Here is a 27,238-nt window from a genome sequence, read left to right on the forward strand (position 1 = left end):
ATATATATATATATATATATATATATATATATATATATATATATATATATATATATATATATATATATATATATATATATATATACGAGGAAGGTGGGAAAAAAAGTCACGGGTCTAGTTCCGAGTTGCGAATTCGAAACTAAACCCTCAACTTTGTCACAATGTCCGAGCAAAGGTGGGCACCGTTAACCAAAAAGTTAACTTCGTTAATCGTGATTCCGTTGCTATAAGAAGGATGTAACGGAAGTTACCGTTAAACTGTCACACACACACAAACACATATAGGGCTGAAATTATTTCAGTATCGCTGCGGTTCGAGTCGTTACTCCAACTCTCGTGGGCGGGGAGTTGGGGATGTGTGTGCGTGTAAGGTCATGGCATTACCCATAGATCGGTCATACGAGCTCTGAGCTCTCTGGTGGGAGGGAAATAACTGTCGATCACGAGTCCAACACGTGATCCAAAGACCAAGGTGGAAAGGGTGAGGGTACATTGGATCCCCGCCTATCCGCTATCCCGTATATCCGCGACTTTCGTGGAACCTAACAAATTCGCGATTTTCCCGCCTATCCGCGAGGCCTACGCATTTCGGAACTAGCACTTGAAAGCCTAAAAAACATATATATTCATAATTCAAAGCTTAAGTATTGTTACTATTTAATTCCCAAATACATTTATTAATTAAAAACAAGCAGAAGAGCAATGTACAGTATATAAGCTAATACCAAACTTAGCAACAAATTTCATCAACAATGAAAATGTGGCGTGGGATGTCAGTATCCCCACTATTAATTTTTCTGGCCACGCTGTTCATAGGCGATTTGAGAGAAGCCAACAAGGGCGCGAGATTAATATTTTTTTTCAATATTGGTGACCACAGGTCTATTTTACTGTAATGTTAGTAAGACATATTATTATATTTCAGAAATTGCTTTCAAAATGAAACATTAAAAATTATTTACATCACATAATATAAAAGCGTTAAAACAATATCTGTACTATCAGAAAGGGGATTCCAAAGTATTTGAAGAGGGTCGTCCATTATTAGCGATTTTTCGCTATTCCCGAGGGTTCTTGGAACGCATCCTTCGCAAATATCAGGGATTCTCTCCCTCTCTCTCTCTCTCTCTCTCTCTCTATATATATATATATATATATATATATATACATATATATATATTTATATATATATACATATATGTATATATATATATATATATATATGTATATATATATATATGTATATACATATATATATATATATATATATGTGTGTGTGTGTGTGTGTGTGTGTGTGTGTGTGTGTGTGTGTGTGTGTGTGTGTGTGTGTGTGTGTGTGTGTTTGTAAAGGTAGGTAGCAGATCTTCCTTACTACATATAGAATTAAATTTGACCGCTGCTTGTGCAAGAATAAGCTTCTTGTTAAAGGATTCAACCTTTCTAATAGTGGATCTTTGTTCTTCATTTAGACGGAATAAAAGATTGCCGAAGTTCTTATTGTATATTACGACGTTTTGCCCTTCTTAGAGCATTTTCAAGTACATCAAAATGATAATTGAGACAATATATATATGACGACAGGTGAATTGGGAAAGCCTACGCAAAGCAGTGATGAAAGATCAAAGATCTTATGAGGGGTTATGTCCGTGGCGCGCCGTGGGGTGCTGGGATGGTCATTTGTCCAATCGGGGAAACTAGAGCAACGGAGGTTGTACCTCCCTGTACATTTATGGTTGGAGCCTTCTCTCGAATATGGAGGGCCTCCAGGATCTCCAAAAGATGAAAGTTGTGTGCGGAATCGATGATCTTTGTGTTCTCCACCAGGATCTTTCTAGTCAGGAAGGAGTAGTGTTTTTCTAAAAAAAAAAATGCTTCTTCGGGGCACCAGCTTGTAGATGGCACGTTAGTCTTCTGGAGAGAGAAGTCGTCATCATTCCTATGTAAGACATAGGACGAAGCTTACAGTCTTCGTGTGGGCAGATGAATTCATAGACGACATTTCTCCTCCGTAATGGGTTGAGATTACGGGTCGGGTTATTTCGCAGGATGAGGTTTGACATTTTGAAATTCTTATAATAAATCCGAAGCTCCAGCTTTTCTTCAGGGTCGGATGGTTGTACACCGCGTTCAAGAATTTCTCTGTGGATTCTCTCGTCCGTTCGGTAAGCCGTACTCATGAAAGATCTGTAATTGAGAATAATTGAGGGGCGTTTCTTGGGAGGGACGGTGTCATGATTTAGGTAGTTCCCCATTTTTCGTCGGATGACTTCTTATACGTTCTTACTGGGGAATCCAGGACTTGCTGCAAGCGTTGAAGCTCTTGGTGTAAAAGAGGCCATGTGGAGCAGTGCGTGAATGCCGTTCACGTAAGAACGTATGACGCTTTTCTTGTAGGCTACAGGGCATTCTCCATCCATATTTAAACATCTACCCTCGTTCGTGCCTTTAACGTATACAGTGGTGGTAAATCTATTTACGTCGGGCTTTACAGAGATATCTAAAAAGGGCAAAGAACCATCAGCATAGTGTTCACTTGTGAAGTTGAGACAAGAGTTATTAACGAATGCCTCACATAGTTCTTGTAGATGTGCATGGTCTCTTGCTTCAACTAATATATCATCCACATATCTACCATAAGAGTGTGGGCGAATTACAGGATCAGAGAGAACTCGTCTTTCCACTAAACCCATGAATGTAAAAGTTGGCGAAAAGGACCCCGAGAGGTTGAATTCTTTAACAAGCTTATTCTTGCACAAGCAGCGGTTAAATTTATACATACATATATATATATATATATATATATATATATATATATATATATATATATGATACACACACACACACACACACACACACACACACACACACACACACACACACACACACACACACACACACACACACACACATATATATATATATATATATATATATATATATATATATATATATATATATATATATATATATATATATATATATATATATATATATATATGGGGGGGGTAGCCAGTTAAGGCACGCACCCACTCCCAACCCTTCTACTTCCATCTACCACCCTTTTCCCCTCTTATCTTAGCTCCACGTGGATGAAAGGTAATCCCTGTCTCTTGTCAACAGCCTGGGTCAGAAGCAATGCAGCGAGGCACAGTACAGTCATATGGCTTTGTAGTAGATAAGGAAATTAATTTTGGTGCCGGGGATGGTGGGGATGAATTTCAGTGTAGTGATGGTCTTAAGCACCTCGTCATTTTTGTAGCCGGTGGTCTCTGGCTGTAGATTATTGAAATGTGAAAGAGTAAATGTTCTGCTTGATGATGGAGTCCATGTTTCTTCGAGGGTAACCAATATTGACCAACAGTGAAATTACTCTGTACCGCGGCGTAGCTGTAGGTGCGATTGGAATGGGAAAATACCAGGGCCAGGACGACACTTTACTCACAACTTTCGGGACACTCACTTTTTGTCTGTGTGGCACTGATGTCGGTAAGTGGGAAATAAAATTGCTTATTGAGTATTAGAGACAGTTATTTCGTATATATTTTAAATAATGTTGGATCTAGTATGTTTCATTGTGGCATTCCTTTAATTACCTTGGGCTGACTGTGTTTCTTTTAATACTAATATATAATTGATTGGACTGTAAAATGGCAAGGGAAATTATTAATATCACCAGTTTACTTGCTTTGTCAGCATAGTAATGTGGGAGTATTTTAAACATTTTGAAGTAGGGTATTACATCATATAGAATATGTTTTAAATAACCCACTGTCGGAGAAACAAAGCAAGAATTATGAGCATTAAGAATTTGTAGCGTTCAATTTTTAAATAAAGAATTAGAAACAATAAACTTACAACTGAGCAAATTAGGTTATCCAAATTGGTTGTTGACAAAAGCTCTTAGCAAGGCAAAAATCAGCCATTATAAGAACTCTTCCCAAAGAACCAGCACAATTGGGACAATAAATGTATAAAGATCCCATACAACCATTTATTGGATGAAGTTTCCAAAATGTTACCACAAGATAAAATTAAATTGGTCTTCAACTATCCTAATAAAAATTTTCATAAAGTAGTAAACATACATCATAAACCCAAATCAGATAACAACCCTGGAGTATATAAACTACCTTGTAAAGATTGTAATGAGGTTTACTGAGGTCAAACTGGTAGGGACCTCAATACCAGAGTAAAAGAGCACAAAAACTCTGATAGGTATGCACAAAACAACTCCGCGGTCTTCCTCCATACATCAACAAAGGATCACCACATAGATTGGAACAAACCAGAAGTAATTTATAAATCCAATTGTAGATTTAGGAGAAAGATAGTCGAATCTTTCCTCATCAAACACTTGCCAAATTTCAACACATCGAAAGGGCAATGGTCACCTGATTGTATAACAACTTATGCTGTGAATAAATTGTTACCATTCCCGAGTCCGCCCCACCTCGGACATGTGACTTGAGCCACCTCCCCTTGTTCCCACTTTGTACCTCTCTCACTGTATATATTCTTGTACATCTTCCCTTGTACCTATCTGCTGAAGAGGACCACAGTAGTGGTCGAAATATACAGTTCGTCTGTTTCTTTTGCTTTGTTTCTCCGACAGTGGGTTATTTAAAAACATATAGGTACAAGGTAAGATGTACAAGAATATATACAGTGAGAGAGGTACAAAGTGGGAACAAGGGGAGGTTCAGGATGCCGCTATCAAGTTCATCACGGGTTCGCGATGGAGCGACATCAGAACCACTGAGTCTCTACACCGAATTTCCGACATCCGTCCAATCAACCAACACAAACACAAACTTCCCTCAAGACACCTAGAAAAACTACACGACAGACACAAACACCTGATACAACACATTACACCTAGACCACACCGTACAGACTATCTGTCAGCTGCGCCCGTCCCACGTGCGGTGTATACGATAAGACGTGTATAACCGTACCTATTAATAATACACCCCTTCACCAGCTTTGACTGGTGATAGCAATCATGATGAAATAATAATAGTAATAATAATATTGCATGTAGCCCAATAACTGACAGGCTACATGCATACACAACTCAAACCCAACCTGGGGAAAAGAAGGAGAGCTCATGCCTTACCTGGGGCTCATCAGGAACGCGCTCTACACGCGGGAAGTGAACTCTACTCACTTCCCGTAAGATACACACATACACCTCTCACGAACAGAGCCACGACCCACGCACAAACATCTACACTTATTTTTTCTTCGACTAAAATTCGCTTCCTTTCGAACTTTCTCTTATACTACATCTCCTCATTTCAGTTTACCTCCCACTAAAGATTTTTCCGTTTTTCCACCTTTCTCTCCTACTACGCCTCCTACCATTTTCTGAACTTTTGGTGATTGTAATCTGTTTTTAATCCCGGCGTCGGCGCCGCCGTCCAAGCTCCCAGTCCATTTCTCCCGAGCCACGACCACCAGCAGCCCCTAATCGCTCGCTAATTCGCCCGGTGGCAATAGCCCTCTTTTATACACTACTATCTTTTCATTTTCTTACAGACATTCTTCCCCTCCCACAAAAACCGATCCCGCGCAAGCGGGTGGTCTTTCCTAGGAATTCAGAATTCAGAATTCTGCTGAAGAGGACCACAGTAGTGGTCGAAATATACAGTTCGTCTGTTTCTTTTGCTTTGTTTCTCCGACAGTGGGTTATTTAAAACATTTTACTAAATGTGCTACTACATTTTCGTCTTGTGATATAGAAATATGTTTTGATTATATTGATATTATCTGTGGAACCATATTTATTTTAACAATAAATACATGAAATCAGATAAATAGTTAACATATGACAAAAATATAATGTACAAAATTTCCGGAACATCTTGCTGACAGCGTGACAGATATTTGTGTAGAGTCACATATTTGTGGCGTCCATGAAGACGCCCGGTAAAAAAAAAATATGGCAGTGTCAACGAAAAACTAGTAAACAAATGACAAACGTTCGTACTAGTTTGTAGCCACTGTTATAGTGAGAGTGTAGTAGTGAGGAGGCAGTTGGAGCGGCTCGGTTGTCGAGTTTGTTTGTAAAGATTATTATGTCGTTGTAGTTTCAGGAAATGATAGAAGTTGTAGAAGCAGAGAATTAATGATAATATAGGGACAAATAAACCCTATATTAGGCACCGATTGTTGGCTATATGTGTTATACACAGCCGGTATTGTCCAACGAAAACTAAGCCCTGCAAAGGTAACGACTGTAATTATAAGTTACGGGAGATAATGGGATACTTGAAGCCTTTTTATAGTCGTTTGTATATTCATAATTGGTGCATTCCAAATACCCAAACAAAGAACCTCACAATAATTGATTATTTATTAGATCTTAGTCAAAACAAACCCAACACACCGCACAGTAACAAGTGGAACAAATTACCAGAAAACAAACAAAATCACAGTAGCATTTAAAAACCGATGCAACAAACAAAACACGGAAGAATATGAAGGTGGGCAATAAGGTTTATGTAGATCAGTAGTACATCCCATGGATATTATTGGTAAGTGTGAGGGAGCCAGCAAATAGAAATGATAGGCTTGAAGCAGAGGTACCTTGTTTTCCCTACCCAAAATCCTGATATCCTAGTGTTGTATTCTAAAATTCTTATATTGTTGGGGTAAGGGTTGATAGCAATGAATACAAAATGAATTATTTATTATAGAAGTGAGTGACAGACTCATTTACAGCATGTTGAAAGAAATAGGAACTGCATACATTTTGGCCTTACTGTTCTTATTGTTAGGGTTTAGTTGCTGTCCTCTTAAGGATGTACTCTTGGTAGGTTCTTCATATTTTAAGATGGCTTAGAGGCAATGCTCAGAGCCATGGTGTTCCACTTCTGTGTCCAGAGTTGGCGTTCACATGCTGCAGGTCCACCTGATCAGGTAGAATTTATCACTGGCCTGCACAGTGCTGGATAAAACTTTAGAAGTGCACATGTATGTAACATAGCAATAGAAAATTAAGTATTCATTTTGTAAATTATGATACATCAATATGAAATACATTTTTCTTTGCAGAAACCAATGATAAAAAAATAAAGTGGTACACTAATGAATTGAGCCACAACAACTTCTTGAAATGCCATCTTTGTTTTGATAGATGGAGATGCGGAGGTTGAAGAAATTGAAGTTTGATAAGTTTGTCTAACCTAACCTGCATTTAGTAATGCAGTACCTGTAATTCTAGAGGTTGTCAGGGATGTTGATGGTCGATTTTGGCATCTGATCAGACAGTGGGATGTAGAGGAGTCTCGGCTGGAAAAGCATGAAGCTTGGCTCCATAGCACTGTTTTAAGAATATGTAGCATAGTGACTTCTCATGGAGTTGGAGAACACTCGGCACACAATGTCAACACTATCATCAAACTGACATTGATGGGCCATGATAGATGACAGTATAGCATCTCGAACCTATTGTCACAACTGTTTGGTAGTGTATTTGCTTTTAGCAAGGTTTTTTATTATTGATTTCCATCAGGAAAAAGTATATTATATTGATGTATTATAATTTACAAGGTGAATTTTTCATTTTCTATTGCTATGTCGAGTAGGTGTGCAATTCTGAAAAAATACCCAGTGCTGTGTATCCCATTGCAGGGGGCTCTTCTGGTACAATCCTCAGGAAGTTGTCCAGTTGAACCTAGAATTTCTCAACAGTGCAACCAGAGTTGTCTAACTTCTCTTGGAAGGCAATTGAATAGTTTTGGACTGTCATAGAATAGGTTAGGTTTTCTTCATTTCCTTGATTCCCTATAGTGAAAGGACCTTTGTAATGACTTGAGGGTCTGTATATCCTTTGCCTTATAAGGAGACTACAGCTGGCTGCAATAGTTGTACTGGCTACACAAGAGACCCCCAGAAGGTTACCATGCAGACAGCCTTCTTCTGTGGAGTCGAAAGTGTGGAGCATCTGACTGGTAAGTCTCTTGGCCTTCTTAACTGTTTATGTAAAATGATGGTCAACTGTGCCATCATCACTTAGGTGAATGCCAAGGAACTTAACACAGGAGCTGGTGTTAATCACCACCTCTGTTTCACTTGTGAAGATAGATGTCATACAAAATATCTTGATTTGTTGCATTTCTAAGTAACTGGAATTTCTTAGTCCCACAATGGTTGACAGTGGTTCTTGGAACTGTACAGTTGGGCATGAAGTAGCAACATATCATCTCCCAGTGTTGAAAATGTAGTTATTTGCTGCCCAATTGTATACTTTTTCCAGGTCTTCATGGAGAGGGTCAATGTCTTCCTTTAATCCAATACTATGCAGATATTAGTATCATTAGCAAAAGAGGCTAATTGTGAGTGGATTGAGTTGATTACACCTTCATTAATGTCTCCAGTCATTATTCTGTCTATGTGCTTAATTGGAAGCAGGCTTGCATTTGCTTAGTTGTGGGTTCAAATCCTGCACTTCTCTTTAATTTTCAGCAGTTGCTGATACCCACCAACATTCCAAGCATGTAAGGCAAAGGTGACTGCTTTGGCTGCAGCCATGTGCCTTCTGGGGTACATTCCTCACCTTCTCTATACCAACCCAACAGAGAAATCATTCCCAAGACATGTATGAATTGCTTTGGCATGCCTATATTTAGGTCACTTTCCAGTATCTGTACAAAATCACCCTGGCAGCAGGAAGAAGAGGAGATCAAAGGAATGATTGATGATTGACATTTCCTATCCTTAGCATCCCACAATATACCCATACAAAAGCATATATCATGGTGAAAAAAAATCATGAAGGGAGACTGGATACTCTGGGTTGCCGATGTTACAAGAGAAAAGAGAGGCAATATCATAACTTGCCAGTACAGTTTTGCAAGATTGATTGCATCTATTGGAACTTATTTGCTCGCCTCTAAATTTTGTCTCAATTTTAACTTTTTATCTCTGTATGGTTGATTAAGTTATTATATTTGTCCCACTCTAAACAGCACCAAAACAGAATTAGCATGACAACAAAACCCACATGGAAACACAGAACACTTAATATTTCACTGTCCCTCACTTACACTCCAGGTGACAACATAAAATATCACTGAATGAATGAGCCATACTGATGATCATGGCAAGTCCATTGGGGACCACAGGCCCCTAACAAGAGAGAATTAGGGCAATAGATTGACTACACATTTCCAAGAAAACCTTTTTATTTTTGCAACAGAACACATGTAGAAGATGTGGTATAATACTAATGTGGTGAAATGATTAAATATATATTAACCGGAACACCTTTATTTCATACCCATAGTTGGCAAGATGGTTATGGAACAAGTAACCAGCAGTAAAGCAGGAACTATTCGCTCCTTGCTGATACGTGCGTGGAGAGAGCGGTGGTCAGATCTGCAGTGGGGCATTCACATCAAAACGGTAAGATTGGCTGTAATCAGTCATATGTTAGCCTGGCTTGAGGGTCCTTTGTAGGGCTATCAGCCTTTCCCTGAGATGTTACAGCCAATATATATATATTTTTTTTTTCACAGTGGCCAACTTTGGCATGATAAAATTGTATATACAGGGAGAAATGAAAGGGTGCAGATATAAATGTAGCCTGTAACCAATTTAGTTAGCATGGCTCAACAGTTGTAACATATTTTTTCCTTTTTTGATCTATTTATCTTTGTAACCATATTTTAAAGTGTGTATTTATGTCACCTGCCAGTATGTGGGTTTGTTGAGGTGCTTAATAGGTTTACATTTGGGGATGAAACCCTGGGGGTGCTGATGTGGAGAGTGGTATATAGATGTTTATGATACAAGTTTTTTCTTTGTGTTTATTTCTGTTGTATTGTCAGTTAGTGATTGTTTCATGTATTTTAGTTGGAATTGTTGGGCCTCCTCTGGAGACCAGGTGCCAGCCTTTTGGGGCCACATCTCCTTATGGAGTTGGGGAAGAAGTGCTGTTTTAGGGGCAGTAGCAGAATTTGGGTGTTTGCTACTGCATTATATTGGTGGTTCTTGTTAGATGCAATGTGATGGCTATGTACTGTTTGTGGTTTTGGCATAGAATTGTGTTCCTGTCATTTTCATGTGTTCTATAGGGAGTATTTTGGTTACTGTATGCAGGTGGTTTTGGTGCATCCTGTTATTACTCTCAGTGCTCTATTCTCTACAGTTTGCAAGTTACTTGTATTTGTCTTGCTGTTTGGAGTCTTGGAGGCATAATTTAGGGTGGTTCTTATGAATTGCTTAAAGATGATAATCGTCCAACGTCAATCTTTGGAAAGCAGGGTAGTTTCCTTGTTGATTTTTTATGTTAGACCCTTTATATGAGGGCTGAAAGTCATGTTAGTATTGAATTTTATGGTTCTTTACCAATGGAAGGATTGGGCTATTTGACTTCACTTTTTTTTTTTTCACAGTTGTCTAAGGTTAGCAACATCACTATTGATTTCCAGGGTGAGGCTTCCATTCTGCTGTTGCTGAGCCCTTTTTTAGTTTATTCAACTAAATTTGGGTGTTCTTTTCTGTAATCTTATATTTACTCTGCTGGGTTATTACTGTCGGGTATAAAAAAAGTGATTATGGGAAAGTGGTAGCTGAGTGAACTAGGGTGTCTGTAGGTGAGAAGCCACAATATCAGTAAGGATGTATTGTTTTAAATCCCCGGGCTCCAACATTTTTTTCTATTTTATTTTTTATTTATTTATTTATTTATTTTTTATTCTTTATTTTTCTCTTGCAGGTTCTTCCAAGATGTGTGAGCGGTGACATTTATCACTTGGCAGACTGCATCTTGCAACAGGCACTCATGGGACCGCTTCCTAATCACCTCATTTTCTCCTATCTCAAACATTCCTTAAGTTCCCAGGTAGGTTATTGTAGTTAATGATCAAGTGGACTATAATGGAAAAAAATGTGGATATGGGATTATTTTTTGGTTTTAAGAATCAGTAAGTTATTTAGAATCCAAAGATTGTGATAATTGTATAGGTGCATGTGAACATCTTAATAGAGAGCACCTCCACAGCACAGCTTGACAGCTAGATCCGGCTTACCCCCCAGTGATTCATTACATGATGACTTCTTCTCCCTTTCATCCAGTACAGGGTATTTTGTACCAAGATTTAACACCATATTTAGGGTGTGACAAACACAAGTACAACTAATACACAAGTACACATGGTAGATTAAGAAAACACTCATTACAAAGAGGATTTAATCTAAATATCAAAGGCCTTTATTCATTACAAATGTTGTGGCAAAGCCAGAGCATATACCTACATTGTAAACAAATAAACCCATTCAACCAACCCTTCCACCTCTGTTCTTTAGAGGATGAAAGGTCACCCTATTTTCTGCCACACTACTTTGGTCAAAGACAGTGCAGTGAGGCACAGCTGCATTTCTATAGCAGAGCCCAGCAACTAGAACTGGTTTACTCCTATATCCTTTCTTATTCACTCAAAAATGAATTGAGAATTAAAACCTTTTGCAGTAAACCCAGTTGAGAGTGATGTTCCAGTATTTATTCTGGGTGATGCCAAACAATATTATTCAGCTAAGGGAAATCATAGTATACAAAGGGTTGAGATATTCCTTCAGATAAAAATAAATGTTATTATGTAATTTTTTGTTGTTGTTGTTAAAGATTGATGGTGGGTGAAATTGGTTTTGAGCAAGAGGGGAATGTCTGTTGAGCAAGGAAGAGAGAAGGCAGGAGATAGGGGTGAGTGGAGAATGGCTTTGTATAGATGATACTGTGATGCAAGGATGGGAAGGGTAGAGAGTGGTTAAGTGTGAATGATATTTTGATGCAGCCCAAAGGGATGTCTCCCTGTCTTTTTGTTTTGCATGAGGGGACAGAGAGGGGGTTTACCAATTAAGTGAAACAGCCTTGCTTTGGACATACTGTGTTTTGCTGCATTTCTTCCGACCCTTCTGGGCAGTGGATTGGATACAGGGATGACCCTTCATATGTGAGGAGCTAAGATAGGAGGAAGGGAAGGGTGGTGGATGGGAGTGGATATGTGCCTTTTGAGTAGGCTACCTCCCTTATAAAGGGGGAAAAGTCCTTGGTATGTAGATAGATGGATAAAGATTATTTGTTCTTTTATTATTAGGTTGTATCGTATGGAGGAGTACTGGGCAGTATAAGCAAGTATGACAGTTTCCAGAAGCCTCATTGTGTCCATGCACTACTTACTCTCATGCAGTCGATGATGGTGAAGTATTTACTAAAGTTGAACTTTGTCATTTGATTACATTAGTTCTCTATGCTTTTATATTTGTATTACACCTTATGCAAATAAGTAACTTCTTGACAATTTTGAAATATTTTAAATCTTTCAGAAAACCGTTTCATGTCGAGGTAAACCAGAAGACTGTTTGATGCTTGCTAGTTCCCTTGTTGGCAGTGTCAAGTGGCTTATCCAGGTAATCATTGGATCAATTATAGGTGGATAATGTTAACTTAATTTGCCCCCCTCCCATTGTATTCAGATGAGAGGGGTAAGTGATTGGCTCTTTTGGTGTAATTATGTTCTTTTGACACAACCATTTCAGAAGGAGGAAAAGACCAGTGATCATTCAGTTGATCCCTTGCTGCAGGTCTTTTGTAGATGGCCCATAGCCCTCAGGTAACTGGCAGTGGCCACTGGTTTGGCCCACAGGTCACTCGGAAAAAAAATTGTGTTTTCTGGAGAAGGTGAGAGTATAGAATGAGGTGCTGTGTGTCTTCATTGTGGTGCAATAGAAAGGAGTGGCAGCAAAAATGAGAAAGTGGCTCAGCATTCATCTATGAATGAAAATGTCTGTAATATAGACAGATGTAGTGTGGCTCCATACTGTACGAGTACCCCAATGGGTCTTTCAAATATTGACTGCATATAACTATGCAATTGGTACCCCAGTATGAAGTAATACTATTACATCATCTCTTGTATCTGAAACATGGAACTAATGATGACACCTGCACAAAGTAGTCCTGAAAGAAGGACATCGGAGAGAATCGTTGAATTGCTGCTCATCTTGGAAATCCCTTCAGCTTCCTTGCTTCCATTTGGATGTAGGGCTAACACTTGGGCTGGAGATTGTGCCCAGATATCTTTTTTTATCAACTTTGTAATTCCTCCACCTTTAAACACAATGAGTGCTGACATCTGGTGACTGCTTCCCTCTTACTTTCAGCCATTGACATAGAAATGGTCTCATGCTAATACAATACAATACAGATGTCAAACCAAGGCTTCTTCCTAGAGAGACCTATGGGAAGGTCCAAAAGTCATTGCCAGCTGCTGTGGGACTAAGTCTCCAGTCAGTGAGACATGAGGCAACAATTGATGGATCAATTATCTGAAATCTACTGTACTATCACAACTAATACTACAATCGGATGAAAGAAAAAGTTGAGTAAGCAAAACTATATATTTTGATTGCTAACTGTAATCTTCTTCATAATGCTGAAGAGGGTTGCAGTTAGCAACAGAAAGATATAGTTTCGCTTACTCGACTCTTTCGTCCGACTGTGGTGTTAGTTGTGATTTACAAATGTGTTACTACATTTCTCACCGGTGATTTATCCACTACTGTACTGTATTCATTGCCCTTTTTTTTTTTTTTTTTTTTTTTTCTGAATTTTGTAAAATCATTCCATATCTTCTGTTGAACCAATAACCTGTTCTGTTATTGTCAGGTAATGAGCTGGGCCACACACCAAGTCATAGATTTGCGGATTGCCCCAGAACACACGACCAACTTAAACTTGGCCACAGCCATTCTGCAGGAAGTACTTAACAATCCTTTCCTCACGTGCATGTTGGAAATTGGACGCAGAGAGGATCAATGTAAGGGATCAACTTTTTCCTAAGTTAGGTTGAACAGTCATGGCAATGTTACACAGCCTTAACTTCACCTCAGACTCTTCACACTCTCCATTCTTGGCTTTCACACAAACTACTATTCATGTAAAGACTTTTGGCTGCCATCTATAGCTTTCTGTCTATTCCATACATCTGCAATACACTCCACAGCACCTCTGTCTCTCAACCCTGTTTCCTCTTGGTTCATAAAAATGCAAAAAACATTCATCACTGAAAATTTCTTGCATATGACTTCAGTTTATGTATATACCAAGGGCTTTTTCCATCTTATAAGGGAAGTAGCCAAGCCTAAAGGCACATACCCATTTTTCTCCCATCCACCACCCTTTCCTCCCTCTCATCTTAGCTCCTCATGGATGACGGGTCATTCCTGTATCCAGCCCACTGCTCTGGGTCAAAAGCAATGCAGCAAGACATGGTACATCCACAGCAAGGCCGCTTCACTTATACTGGCCTCCTCCCTCTCTGTATGACTTACTGCATATATTTGTGTTATATCATCTAAACCTAAAATGCTCTTGCCCAAGTAGTTGTAAATGTTAATAATACTATTTTTAATTAATCAGCTGTGTGGAATGAATGCTTAAAGAATATCACTCAGCTGGAAACACAACTAGGTGATGCAGGAGGAGCTATTGAAAACCGGGAAAGTGTCATAAATTGCATTGTGTAAGTATATCACACCACTTGTTGTAGTGATAGGGTTTTTATTTTCTAGGATTGTATTTCTTTTATTAGGTATTACTGCAAGAGTGGTAGAACCTGTGTTAGAATTGGAAATGGAGAGAGCAAGTGGTTTGAGGTAAAGGTGGGGCTGTTACAGGGATGTCGTATCACCGTGGCTGTTCGTAGTGTATGTGGATGGGGTGGTGCGGGAGGTAAAGGCACAGGTAATGGGCAGGGGACTGGAGATGGTTAAAGTGGAGAAAAGTGGGAGATGAGCTAGTTATCATTTGCTGACAACACTGCACTTGTAGGGTCAATGGAGGGATTAAGGGAGTTAGTGACAGAGTTTGGGAAGGTATGCAATAGGAGAAAGTTGAAGGTAAATGTGGGTAGACATGTGATAATGAGATGTACAAGGGGAGAACATGGCAGTGAGTTGGAAGTTAGTCTTAAAGGAGGGAGGCTGGAGGAAGTGGATAGATTTAGGTATTTGAGGTTGCATGTGGCAGGAAAGGGAGGAGTGGCATACATACATATATACATGTACCAAGGCTTTTTCCCCCTACACGGGGGGTAGCCAAAAAGAAAAAGGCATAGAAACCACTCCCACCCATTCCATTTCCTATATATTTCACTCCCCTCCACCCTCCTCCCTCCCAGGAAAGGGAGGAGTGGCAGTGGATGTAAATTGTAGACTGAGAGAAGCAAGTAAATGTCTTGGGGTATTAAAAAGTGTCATGAGAAATAGGCATTTGGGAATGGATATAAAGAGGAGACTGTATGAATGGACGATTGTGTCAAAGGCATTATGGGGCAGAGACCTGGAAATTAAAGGAGGCAGAGAGGAAAAGTTTAAACGTATTTGAGGTGAAATGTCTGAGAAGTATGGTAGGGATTACAAGGTTGGATAGAGGGAGAAGTGAGGAGGAGAGCTGGGGTGGAAAAGGAGATTGCAAATAGGGCTGAAGAAAGATTATTGGGAACCCCCCCCCAAAAAAAAAAAAAATTGTTCTTTCATTACCTCATTGTAGAGGCTAAGAAACCAGCCATGTGTACACCAGTACATGGCAGAAAATATTATTACAGTGGCAGAAGTATATTCAACTCATCTTTGAGGGTAAATCTTTAAAATAAAAGATTAAGTATCACTTTTGCCCAATATTCTGAAAAAAATTGAGAATATGTACTTCAATTTATATTAAAAATTATTGTATTTGTGTTTCAGAGTACATCTCATTAAAAGCATAATCTACATTGTTGCTGTCCTGTACCATTTCTCTGAATTTCATTTCATTGTTTCACCTACCCTGTGGTGGGGGGGAAAGAATGCTGCCACCAAGTATTCCCATTTGGAGTGTACGTACATACATGTACCAAAGGCTTTTTCCCTCTTACAAGGGAGGAAGCCAAAAAGAAAAAGGCATAAAAACCATTCTATCCCTAATACACTCCACTCCCCTCCACCCTCCCTCTTATCTTGGCACCTCCTGGATGATGGGTCATCCCTGCATCTTGTCCACTTTCCTGGGTCAGAGGCAGTGTCACAAGACACAACACATCCACAGCAAGGCTGCTTCATTAAAGCGGAGAAAAAAAAAAAAAAAAAAACTCTCCATCCCCTCATGTAGAAAGGAAAAGAAGGGGAGAAATCCCTTCGGGCTGCCAAGATAAGAGGGAGGGTAGAGGGTGGAGTGTATTTGGAATGGAATGGGTGGGAATGATTTTTATGCCTTTTTCTTTTTGGCTACCTCCCTTGTACATACATACATATACCAAGGCTTTTTCCCCCTTACCAGGGAGGTAGCCAAAAAGGACAAGGCATAAAATCATTCCCACCCATTCCATCCCCGAAAACACTCCACACTTACACCTCCCTTGTAAGGGGGGGAAAGGCCTTTGGTAGTATGTATGTACATTTACAAAATTCAGGTTAGCCCCCCCACCCCCAAGCATCAGCTGCAGATGTTGTTCCCTGTTGTTTTATATATACAGAAATTGATTTGGACTGTGATTTGATAAAAAAAAAAATGCTCTGATTGTTTGTTTTTAAGACAACTACGAGATCTGAATCCACTATCTGAGCTGAGCACAGGTGGAAAGCGCTGTGATGCTGTGGCACCTCCACTTTGCTATGCCATACATAGCCTTGTGGTGTTAGAGGTGCTGATTTACACCACACGCCAACCCAATGCCTTTGCACATCGCCTCCTCCTCCTCAAGAAACTCAAGGTAAATTTGTATTTTCAACAAAATTTATTCCAGATTTCCCATCTTTATACCAAAAGACTTCTTCCTCATAATAGAGAAGGTAGCCAGGCAAGGCACACATTTATCACACACCTGTCTAACACATTTGTTTCCCTTTTTAAAAAATCTCTGGCCCCCTCCCCCCACCAATTGCCTGGGTCAGGAGCAATGCAGCAAGGCACAACTTCTCCATAGCAGTGCCTGATGGCCAAAGGCGATATACCCCCGCTGCTTCATTTATATGGTAGCCCTCTCTCTCTGTCCCCACATGAGTAAATAGAGAGGAGGAGAAATCCTATTGGGCCGTGTCCGTTCGCAGTCAATCCCCACCCATTCACACCTGTCTCCTGCCTTCTCCCTTCCATGCTCAACAGATATTGCCCTTTTTACCCAAAGCCAGCTTCATCCCAGGTGTCTATATGAATTTCTATCTTTTCCATAATTGTGCTCCATCATCCACTTCTGCCTTCCACAGACTGTTAATCTTATTCACTCATTCTTTTCATCCCATTATTATTTAATCAACCTTATCTGCCATCTCCCATTCTCCATCATGCCTCCTTGTTTCACACTCTATCTATCTGTGTGACCCCAACCATACTTCTCAAACATTTCATCTCAAACACATTTATATGAAAGAGTGATTGTACCTACAAAACTGTAAGACTTGGAGTGCAAGGGAGACACAAATAAGGACTAGTGACACCCCCCCCCCTATATATATTTTTTTTTCTCCCATTTTTTTTCTCCTATGTAGAGTTAAATCCCTTTATCTTTATTAATGGGTGGCTGAACTCACCCATGTCAAAAACAAATAGAAACCCAGAGCCATGCCTTCCATCTCAGCACCTTGGGGGTGAGGGGTCACAATCTTGTACCACAAAGCTTGGGTGAAAAACAATGCAGTGAGGCACACCTCTCACACAGCAGGGTCTGACAGCTAAAGTTAGTCTATACTGTATGCCTTAAAATAAATAAATAAATATAAATAAATAATAATAAACTTTTTTTTCTTCTTCTTCTTCTTCCATTAGGGTTTGTCTAATGTTGAATTCTACCATGAAATCCTGAAAGCCAGTTTTATTGGCCTCAGCTACCCAGAGCAGCGGCAGTACCAAGAACTCAAGTGGGTCAGCTTTGTATTCATCAAAGTACCAACACTTTTGTACACCATCCATTTGGCTCTTACTGGTGAGTTGTGATTTTAACTCTTATTATTTTGGTTGAGTTACGAAAACAAGTTTGCACTACACCAGATTGCAACAAATGATATATTTTGGATTATCCATCGTAGAAAGTTTACAAGCTTTAGTTCATCTTTACTAGTTATTTGTTGTCCATATCTATTATCATTAAGACTTTCACATAATACCTGACTTCTGCTTTTACCACAAATGTATGAATAACCTTAGGCTAATATGGTAACAAAAGAAAAATGGGCCCCCAGGTTACAATCCTCAAATGGAAGACCCATTTTCCTTGGATTCTCCTCTCTCTCATGTGATCTGTTATTACCCATAAAGAAAGTGAGGACCTCATCCCTTGCACTATCATCACTCTTTCCCACTTCATCCATGCAAAGATTTCACCTCTTCACTCTGCTACACCTCGTTAACCACTTCCATACGGTGATGCCAACGTAGGCGTCATGAGGAGCAAGTGGGTACGCGATGATGCCGACGTCAGCGTCTTGATTATATTTATTGTAGTTGTACCTACGTAACCTCCATTCTCTCTAAACTGGCTTCATCATATTTTCTATGGTTATCAAAATTCACGGGTGAAAGAGAACGAACGATTGAGCACTGACTTTATTTTTTATAATGTGATTTTTATGACATAACCGCACGTCGGGCAGCTAATGTTGCCAGACGTGCGATGTGCCCCGGAGTGAAGAGGTTAAAGATATTATGCAAATGGATCACAATAGGAACTGAGAAATATGAGAGGAAATGCACAAGGAAGATATTTAGAAATATAAAAGGAGCAGTAGGTTCTGAACATAATGCATCACCCATACATATGTATAATTTTAGTGTTTGTTCTTTTTTACATGTAAACGTGTCTAGAACAATTTCCATTTGGCCCCACAGGTGAGAACAGTACAACAGCCTCAACTTCTGATGACCTCCTTGTAGCGATCAAACGTGTTGCAGCACATACCATGCTCATGGATCAGGTGGATACTCGCATGAATTGCAATTGTCTGGAGTACCTCTTGAATGAGATATGTACCAAAACAAAACTTATTTTGGAGAAGGATGCACAGACCATTATTGCTTTCAGGTACAAAATGTTTATGAAGATTTCGTGTTATAGTAGTGACATTGTTATATACTTAGGTTACAGGAGCTAAGATGAGAGGGGAAACAACGGTGGTGGATGGGAATTGGTGCGTAGCTTGACTGGCTTCCTCTCTTCTAAGGGTTCTCCCATGTAATTCCCATGTTGCTGCATTGCCTTTGGCCTGAGCAGTGTTACATATTTACTTATAAATATTTCAGAGTGCAGGATTCAAATGTGCTTGGCAATTTACTGAAGAATGAATCTCAGGGCCCCAACCCAGGAAATCCAAACTTGATTCTGCGTGCTCAACCTACTGTAGCCAGCATCCTCAAGACACTTAATCAGTGTAATCAGGTAATGGCAGTCATTTTATAGGAATATTCTGGCTGAGCGGGTTAGGGCATCGTTACTTGTGGCGAAGGTCGAAGGGATGGCGGTTCGAATCCTGCCACCGGCAAAGTTGAACCAAGGGCATGGTTCATTAAATTCCACGCTACAATGTCCTCTGTAAGGGGCACCGTCCTAGCCTCCTGATAGGGGGGAGTTTGTGACGTTAAACCATATCACATATATGTTCCTGCATCACCCTCCCATACCATCCCATCCATTTAGTGAAGTGTATGGGTGGAAGGGGGCTAAATGTAAGGGTAATGGACAGGTGATTGGAGGTAATTAGGGAGTGTGGAGGGAAGTGGGAAGTAAACCAGTTGTTGTTTGTTGATACTGCACTTTTGGTAGGGTCAGAGGAGGGGCTAAGCCCATTAGTGACAGAGTTTGGGAGGGTATGTGATGGGGGGGAGTTGAAAGTAAATGTGGGTAAAAACAAGTTGATGAGATGTATAAGGGAAGATGGTGGCAGTGGGTTGGAGGTAAGTCTTAGAAGAGAAAAGTTAGAGGATTGTGGACAGTTTTAAGTGCTTAGGGTCCCATGTAGAAGGAAATGGAGGAGTGGGAGTAGAAAAAACTGTAGTGAAGAGGCACTTGGTATGTATTTTTTTCATTTAGTGTGTGTTTGTATGCGAGGGCCTGGATTCGTTTGTTACTAAATCACAGAAGATGTAGAAGGGCTAACACAAGTGTTCTGTTCTTAACAAGATGGGTGGAGGAGGATGGATCTATCTATATACCAAGGGCTTTTCCCCCTTGTAAGGGAGATAGCCAGGTTAAAAGGGATACACCCACTCCCACCCATTCCATTCCCATCCACTGCCCTTGCCTCCCTTTCATCGTAGCTCCTGTCACCCACCCACTGCCCTAGGTTAGAAGCAATGTAGCAAGACACTGCATCCACAGCATGGCTGTTTCATTTAATCGGTGACAACCCCGTCCCCTCGTGCATAAAATAGTAGCTGGGGAGAAATCCCTTCGGGATGCATCAAAATATTGTCCACACACAACCACTCCCTCCCTCCCTTGCATCAGAGAATCATCTATACATAGCCATGCTCCACTCTACCTTATCTCCTGCCTTCTCCCTTCCTTGCTGAAAAAAAGAAAAGAAAAAGAGTATAGAATGGAAATTTGAGTGTTGTCAAAGAACGAGTGCATATTGAGCTCAGGGTTGCACCTCTGTGCAGAGGTTGGGATTTTGAATCTGCTCTGGATAGTTGTGGAGAGTTCCTATTCAAAGGTGTTGTGCTTTGGGGGATGCAGTCTCCTTCCATTGCCTACCACTTCATGGTGAACTTGTTATTGTATGCAGTTGGGTATTATTTTACATTAATGGACTTATGTATATTCTCTTCTTACAGGATTCCATTCTCCCTGTAATGTACCTCTTAATTGGTGGTAAAAGCAGGAAGCTAGTTTTGGCAGCAGCAGCAGCATCTGGAAGTCTCCATCTCTTTGCACAGAAATTTATCAAGATAAATGAAATGAGTATGGTATGTACAGATCCCCATGAAAATGGATTTTCTGTGAATAATTTCCTCTACTTGACCATACATGTGCATATCAAAATACCAAAAGGCCTCTTTCTCCTTATAAGACAAGCCAAGGCACATACACGCCCTTTGCCCGTCACCCATCCAATACCCACTAATTTTCCACCTTTTATTTTAGTGCCTTGTGGCTGAAGGCCCATCCTTGTCTCCTGACCACTGCCTGGGTCAGGAACAAAAACACTACCCACACAGCAGGGAACCAACAGCTAAAGCTGGTTTACCCACACCACTACATTACATGGTGACCCTCCCTCCTAGAGTAATTAAACGAGACAAGGAGAAATCCCTTGAGGACACTTCAATTTATCATTCATTCACAACAGGGTGATTTCAGAAATGGATTCTGAGTGGATGGCATGAATCTAACAGTTCAAAGTGCAGTGGGATGCATGCAGGTATCCACCATCACTAAGATATTATGTTTTCATAATACTCGGTTGTAGTTTGTTATTAAGACAATTCTACTCTCTTTTTTTCCAGGAGCCTCAGACTGGTGAGCTACAGAAGTCTGCACATAGTCGTGCAATGGTGTTCGATATTTCAATGATGCTTCTCACACTAATTGCTCAAGTCTTTGGGATTGATGTAAGTATTCATTTCATGTACTCCTATAAAAGGGTGTAGAGAATAGACATGAAATTTGTGGCTGAGTGGGTTAGGACGTCGTTACTTGCAGCGAAGGTCTAGGTGAGGGCGGTTCAAATCCTGCCACCAGTGAAGTTGAACCAAGGGCATGGTTCATTAAATTCCACGCTACAAAGCCCTCTGTGAGGGGCACCGTCCTAGCCTCCCGATAGGGGGGAGTGTGTGATGTTAAACCATATCATCATCATCATCAAAAAGTATCATGAGAAAAAGGCATTTGGGAATGGATGCAAAGAGGAGATTATATAAAGTGTATAAAGATGGCATGTGAGACAAGGAACATGGGAGGAAACAGAAGGAGAGATAGCAAATGATGGGATGAAGAGGTGAAGGCAGGAGACCAACAGTGACCACTAATGGAAGACTGCATTATACACAATCATGCACGCAAACAACACAACATACACTCTATAAAGGATTTGTGGGAAAACCCAGTTTCGGCTGTGGCCTTCCTTGGGGAGACGGGACTGCTCGGACAGACAGTCTAGGGAACGACAACAACAACAACAACAACAACAACAGTGACCACCAGGCAGGCCCATATATGTAGCAGACATCTTTTTATGAGATGTTACCAATGTACATACATATACCAAAGGCTTTTTTCCCCTTTACCTATACATCTATTTCCTTCACAGTTCTTTTGATGATTATGGGTTACTTTTTTTTTAAATTTTCAGGTTGTTTTATCGGAAAAATGTGAAACTTTTGTTGAGCAGTGGCTGCGTGAGAACTTGCCAGAGCCAGGGATTGTGAAATCTCCTCTGGGGAATGTTCATGTGGATGCCACCACAATTGAGGATTTCCTGCGTCAAGTCAACACTCCAGATTCAGACATAAAGAATAAGTAAGTACATATGTGAGAAAGCTATAGGAAAAGGTAAGAATTTTTGGGGGGGCTTTTATGGATCAGGAAAAGGTGGTAGACAGAAAGGCACTGTGGGAGGTATTGCAGATGTATGGGATAGGAGGAATGCTTTTAAGAGCAGTCAAGAGTTTCTACGAGAGTAGTAGAGGTTGTGTTAGGATTAGAAATGGAGAGAGTGAGTGGTTTGAGGTAAAGGTGGGACTTTGTCAGGGATGTGTTATGTTGTCCTGGGTGTTCAATTTATACATAGATGGGGTGGTGCAAGAAGTAAATGCAAGGGTAGTGGGTCAGGGATTGGAGATGATTAAAGAAAATTGAGAAGAGTGGGAGATAAGCCAGTTGTTGTTTGCTGATGACAATGCACTTTGTCAGACACTCCATGTGACACCTAATCCAGGTGCCTTACCAGCTTTCATCACTTTCATTGCTTCATCTCATGTTTTCTTATTATCTTGTCATGTTCCTATTCTATCATAGTCAACTTTGTAGCTCCTCTCACTACCACAATCCCTCCCTCCCAAACCTCCTCCACATCCAGTAATTCTCTGCAATACTCTTGCTACTCTTCTCTTCCCACCCATGCTTCCATTAACATTTGTATGTATGATGTATTAATATATGTGTATAACTAAATGCTTTGTTTTTCTCCATCTTTTGAAAAAGTTTCCTATCAGCAGGCTTAGTCATTGTAACCCATTGTAATCTTTGTCCATTTGATTTAATTTTAGAGTATAACCTACTCCATTTATGAGGATGCAGGGATGACCCATCATCCAGAAGGTGCCAAGATAAGAGGAAGGGAGGAGGGTGGAGAGGAGTGGAATATATAGGAAATGGAATGGGTGGGAGTGGTTTCTATGCCTTTTTCTTTTTGGCTACTCCCTGTGTAAGGGGGAAAAAGCCTTTTGTATATGTATGTATGTATTTATGAGGTAAAGCAAATTAACTAAAATTTCTTCTCTTTGAGCAGTCAGGTTACACTAAGTCAGGTGTGCAAAGTGGCAGCTGTGGCCCTACGTGAGGTAGTAGAGGCTGCACAACAAGGGGCAGTGTCAACCAAAAGCATCAAGGAACTACTGGACCGTTTGAAGCACCATCTCTGTTGTCTACCCATCTGCATCACAGCTTGGCTGTGTTCATTTATTCAGGTCACTCCATGAGCAAACTATTTTCCTTTTGAAGAATGAAAATGGAACACGAGGCGGGAACGGGACAGAGGATCATGTATCCTATTCTCTGTACAATTCCTTAAAAAAAGGGGGGGGGGGATCTGGAAGAAGTTTTCTATGCAGAACCTTAAAGGTTTGGGTCTTTTATGTGTGTGGGTGTAGTATAGATGAGAGTAAAAGGAAAAAGATGCAGTATGTTAGGAGAAAGATGGATGTATTTGCATTAAGTTAAATGGTTGGGTTTAGGAAAGGTAGGGGTTGTGTGGATCAGATTTTTGTGGTAAACCAGATATGTGAAAGCTTTAGCAAAGGTAAAGATGTTTTTTGGACCTTCATGGATTTGGAAAAGGCTTATGGCAGGGTAGATAGGAAGGGTCTGCGGGAGGGTTTGCAGATATATGGGATAGGAGGAAATCTGTTAAGAGCAGTCAAGAGTTTTTACGAGAGTAGTAGAGCCTTTGTTAGAATTAGAAATGGAGAGAATGAGTGGTTTGAGGGAAAGGTGGGACTGCATTAGAGAAATGTCATGTCACCATGGCTGTTCAATGTGTACATGGGGTGATGCAAAAGGTAAATGCAAGAGTAATGGGCAAGGGATTGGAGATGGTTAAAGAAAATGGAGAAAAATGGGAGATGGGCCCAATTGTTGTTTACTGATGACCTTCCGCTTGTAGTAAGATCAGAGGAGGGATCAACGAAGTTAGTGATGGAGTTTGGGAAGGTGTGTGAGAGGAAGTTGAAGATAAATGTGAGTAAAAGTAAGTTGATGAGATGTACAAGGGGAGAGGATAGCAGCATATTGGAAATGAGTATTAAGGGGGAGATGCTGGAGGAAGTGGATAGCTTTAAATTCTTGGTGGTGGATGTGGCAGGGAAGGGAGGAGTGGAGGTAGAATGTAGATTGAGAGAAGCAAGTAAATGCCTTGGGGATTGAAAAGTGTAATGAGAAATAGATATTTGGGAATGTATGCTAAGAGGAGATTATATGAGGGTGTGATTATGCTGACAGCACTGTATGGGGCAGAAACATGGAACATAAGAGAGGAAGAGTTTAATGGGTTTGAGATGAAATTTCTCCCTAGTAAGGGTTACTAGGTTGGATAGAGTGAGAAATGCAAAGAGATGAGGAGAGCTGGGGTGGAAAAGGAGTTGGGAGATAAGGTTGATGAAAGACTATTTGGATGTTTTGGATACATGAAAGAATGTGTGAAGAAAGATAAGTAAAAGAAGTGTGGAAGGCAGAGGTGGATAGAGTGAATCGGAAAGAGCAACCTCATATGGGATGGATGGGTTGGGTAAAAGGGGCGTTGAAAAAGAGGGGTATGTCTGTTGAGGAAGGAAGGGAGAAGGCAGAAGATAGGGGTGAGTGGAGAATGGTTGTATATGGTTGATGCTGTGATGGATGGGAGTGGATGGGGGGTTAGGGAGTGGTTATGTGAATGGTATTTTGACGCAGGGGTTTCTTCCTGTCTTCTCTTTTTCTGCACGAGGGGAGAGGGAAGGGGGTTGCCAATTAAATGAAGTGGCCTTGCTGTGAATGTGGTGTCTTGCTGCATTGCTTCTGAGCCAAGGCAGCGGGCAAGATGCGAGAATAAGCCGTTATCCAGGCGAGTGCAAAAGATAGGTGTGACTGGAGAATGGTTATCAATGTATGGGGAAATGACATGGTCATAAAGGATGTTCATGTTTGTATCGTAGATTTTTCGGTGGATATATAATGAAGTGGTGGAGGTAGACCAGAACTGGCTGTCAGGCTGTGCTGTGGAGGTGCTGTACTTAACTGTATTGCCTCCATCCTCAATTGTATGGAGAGGGACAGGGATGGCTCTTCAGTTAAGAGTTAATGATGGGAAGGATAGTGAATGGGTTTTTGGTACATGTAGGGTGGCCATCCCTGTCATATGGGGGAAAATGCCTTGTGGTGGGTATGCTCACTGGCCAAGCAGGTTAGAGCATTGATACTTGCGACGGAGATTGAGGTGAAGGTGTTTCGAACCTGAATGAGTTGGACCATGGGCATGGTTCATTAAATTCCAAGCTACAAGGTCATCTGTAAGGGGCACCGTACTAACCTCCACATAGGGGGAGTTTGCAGCATGAAACTGAATAATTATTGTTAATAATAAGACTTGTGACAAGTTTTACTTCGTGTAACAAACGGAAGACATTTGTTGTGCACACAGATGGTTGATGGAGAAAAGTCGTCCAAACCAAATGATTTGCTTCATTTCCTTCAAAGTTGTGGTTCAGTTGGAGCAGAAGATAAAGGACAGCAGGGCCAGACTGGGGACCAGCAGACATACCTCAAAGACAGGTAGGTAGTCAAAATATTTATGTATATATCTATCCATCTATCAGTTCATCTGCATAACAAAATTGTCATTCACCCTTATAAGGGAGGTAGTCAGAGGAGAAGACTATTATAGATTGACAGACAGACAGATACTGACATACCACCCTTACTGTGGATATGCTCTGTCTTGCTACATTGCTTCTGACCCAGGACAATAGGCAAGATGCAGGGATGACCTGTCATCCAGGAGGAGCCAAGAAAAGAGGAAGGGAGGGGTGGTGAATGGGAATAGAGTATGTGGGGATGAATTTATGCCTTTGACTTTGGCTGCCTCCCTTGTGAGGAGGAAAAAGCTCTTGGTATATGTATGTATGTATTATGTACTTGTATATAGGCTTAGTCTTGGACCTTTTTGGTACCACTGTGTACTATGATTTCAGTTTTGTTTTAAACAACATTTGTCTTTTCAGGCTTTTTTTGATGACCGAAATAATCAAGAACATGGTGCAGGATACCAAGGGTAGTCCAAGCCTTGTGTCAAATCAAGATGAAGTCATGCTTGCAGCAAGTATTGGAGATGTTAGTTCTTCACACAAGCCATTGTCTCAACTTTTGGGAGAAGCATGGAAAGAAGTATTTGCCACAGGGATTCTGACGCCCAAAGCATTGGCCAATTTCCAGTGGCTGCTGCGCTTAGGAGGCACAAAGTGGTTTGTGCAAGATCTAGTGCGGGTAATGGTTTCAACGTTGTTTAAATTCTACTTGTATTTGAAAAGAAAAAGCTTTGAGAGAGAGCTTGGGAAAGTATTTCAAGGATGTAGAGGATAGGAAGGCTTTAATTGTGGTGATTCCTGGAGAATGACTGTGATAATAGAGGAAAATTATAAGTTCATAAAAGAAGGGTGGAGGGTAGTCGGGGGTGTGGAGTCGGGGGTGGAGTGTATTTAGGTGTGGAATGGGTGGGAGTGGTTTTGTGCCTTTTTCTTTTTGGCTACCTCCCTTGTAAGGAGGAAGAGGCCTTGGTATATGTATGTATAAAAGAAGAGATATTAGTAGCATTGAAAAAAGTGAAAGCTGGGAAAGGCACTTGATTTGGATAATTGTCATGTTGCAAGACAGGTCAAGAGTTAGCTGTGAGTGGAGACCAACCCAGGTTCCCACACCATTGAAACCACAGCAACCAATCAAGAATTCAACAAACAAAAATTAATCAATTCAATATGCCAAGGGCTTTTGCCCCCCCCCTACCAGGGAGGTAGCCG

The 27,238-nt window shown here is 40.5% G+C and overlaps 1 protein-coding gene across 3 annotated transcripts in view; it reads left to right on the top strand.

Annotated features, from left to right (window-relative positions):
- Window positions 1-5,994: 5,994 nt before the first annotated feature.
- MED24 (mediator complex subunit 24) overlaps window positions 5,995-27,238 on the top strand; it is a 29,951-nt gene continuing 8,707 nt past the window's right edge. The window contains exons 1-18 of one of the 3 annotated variants that reach the window (XM_076211828.1): window positions 5,995-6,229; window positions 7,847-7,955; window positions 9,290-9,408; window positions 10,724-10,849; window positions 12,102-12,203; window positions 12,331-12,414; window positions 13,673-13,823; window positions 14,426-14,528; window positions 16,577-16,754; window positions 17,807-17,963; window positions 18,866-19,058; window positions 19,277-19,412; window positions 20,810-20,941; window positions 21,482-21,586; window positions 22,327-22,493; window positions 23,485-23,662; window positions 25,867-25,997; window positions 26,447-26,708. In XM_076211828.1, the coding sequence (XP_076067943.1) occupies window positions 7,907-7,955; window positions 9,290-9,408; window positions 10,724-10,849; window positions 12,102-12,203; window positions 12,331-12,414; window positions 13,673-13,823; window positions 14,426-14,528; window positions 16,577-16,754; window positions 17,807-17,963; window positions 18,866-19,058; window positions 19,277-19,412; window positions 20,810-20,941; window positions 21,482-21,586; window positions 22,327-22,493; window positions 23,485-23,662; window positions 25,867-25,997; window positions 26,447-26,708 (2,373 nt within the window). In that variant the 5' untranslated portion in view covers window positions 5,995-6,229; window positions 7,847-7,906. Of the gene's footprint in view, window positions 6,230-6,464; window positions 6,486-7,846; window positions 7,956-9,289; window positions 9,409-10,723; window positions 10,850-12,101; window positions 12,204-12,330; window positions 12,415-13,672; window positions 13,824-14,425; window positions 14,529-16,576; window positions 16,755-17,806; window positions 17,964-18,865; window positions 19,059-19,276; window positions 19,413-20,809; window positions 20,942-21,481; window positions 21,587-22,326; window positions 22,494-23,484; window positions 23,663-25,866; window positions 25,998-26,446; window positions 26,709-27,238 lie in introns of those variants that run through there. The other 2 variants (XM_076211827.1, XM_076211829.1) reach the window with 2 other exon arrangements.

Source organism: Oratosquilla oratoria, chromosome 29, assembly GCF_046742065.1.
Source record: "Oratosquilla oratoria isolate Oo_2021 chromosome 29, ASM4674206v1, whole genome shotgun sequence".
Classification (NCBI taxonomy): Eukaryota; Metazoa; Arthropoda; class Malacostraca; order Stomatopoda; family Squillidae; genus Oratosquilla; species Oratosquilla oratoria.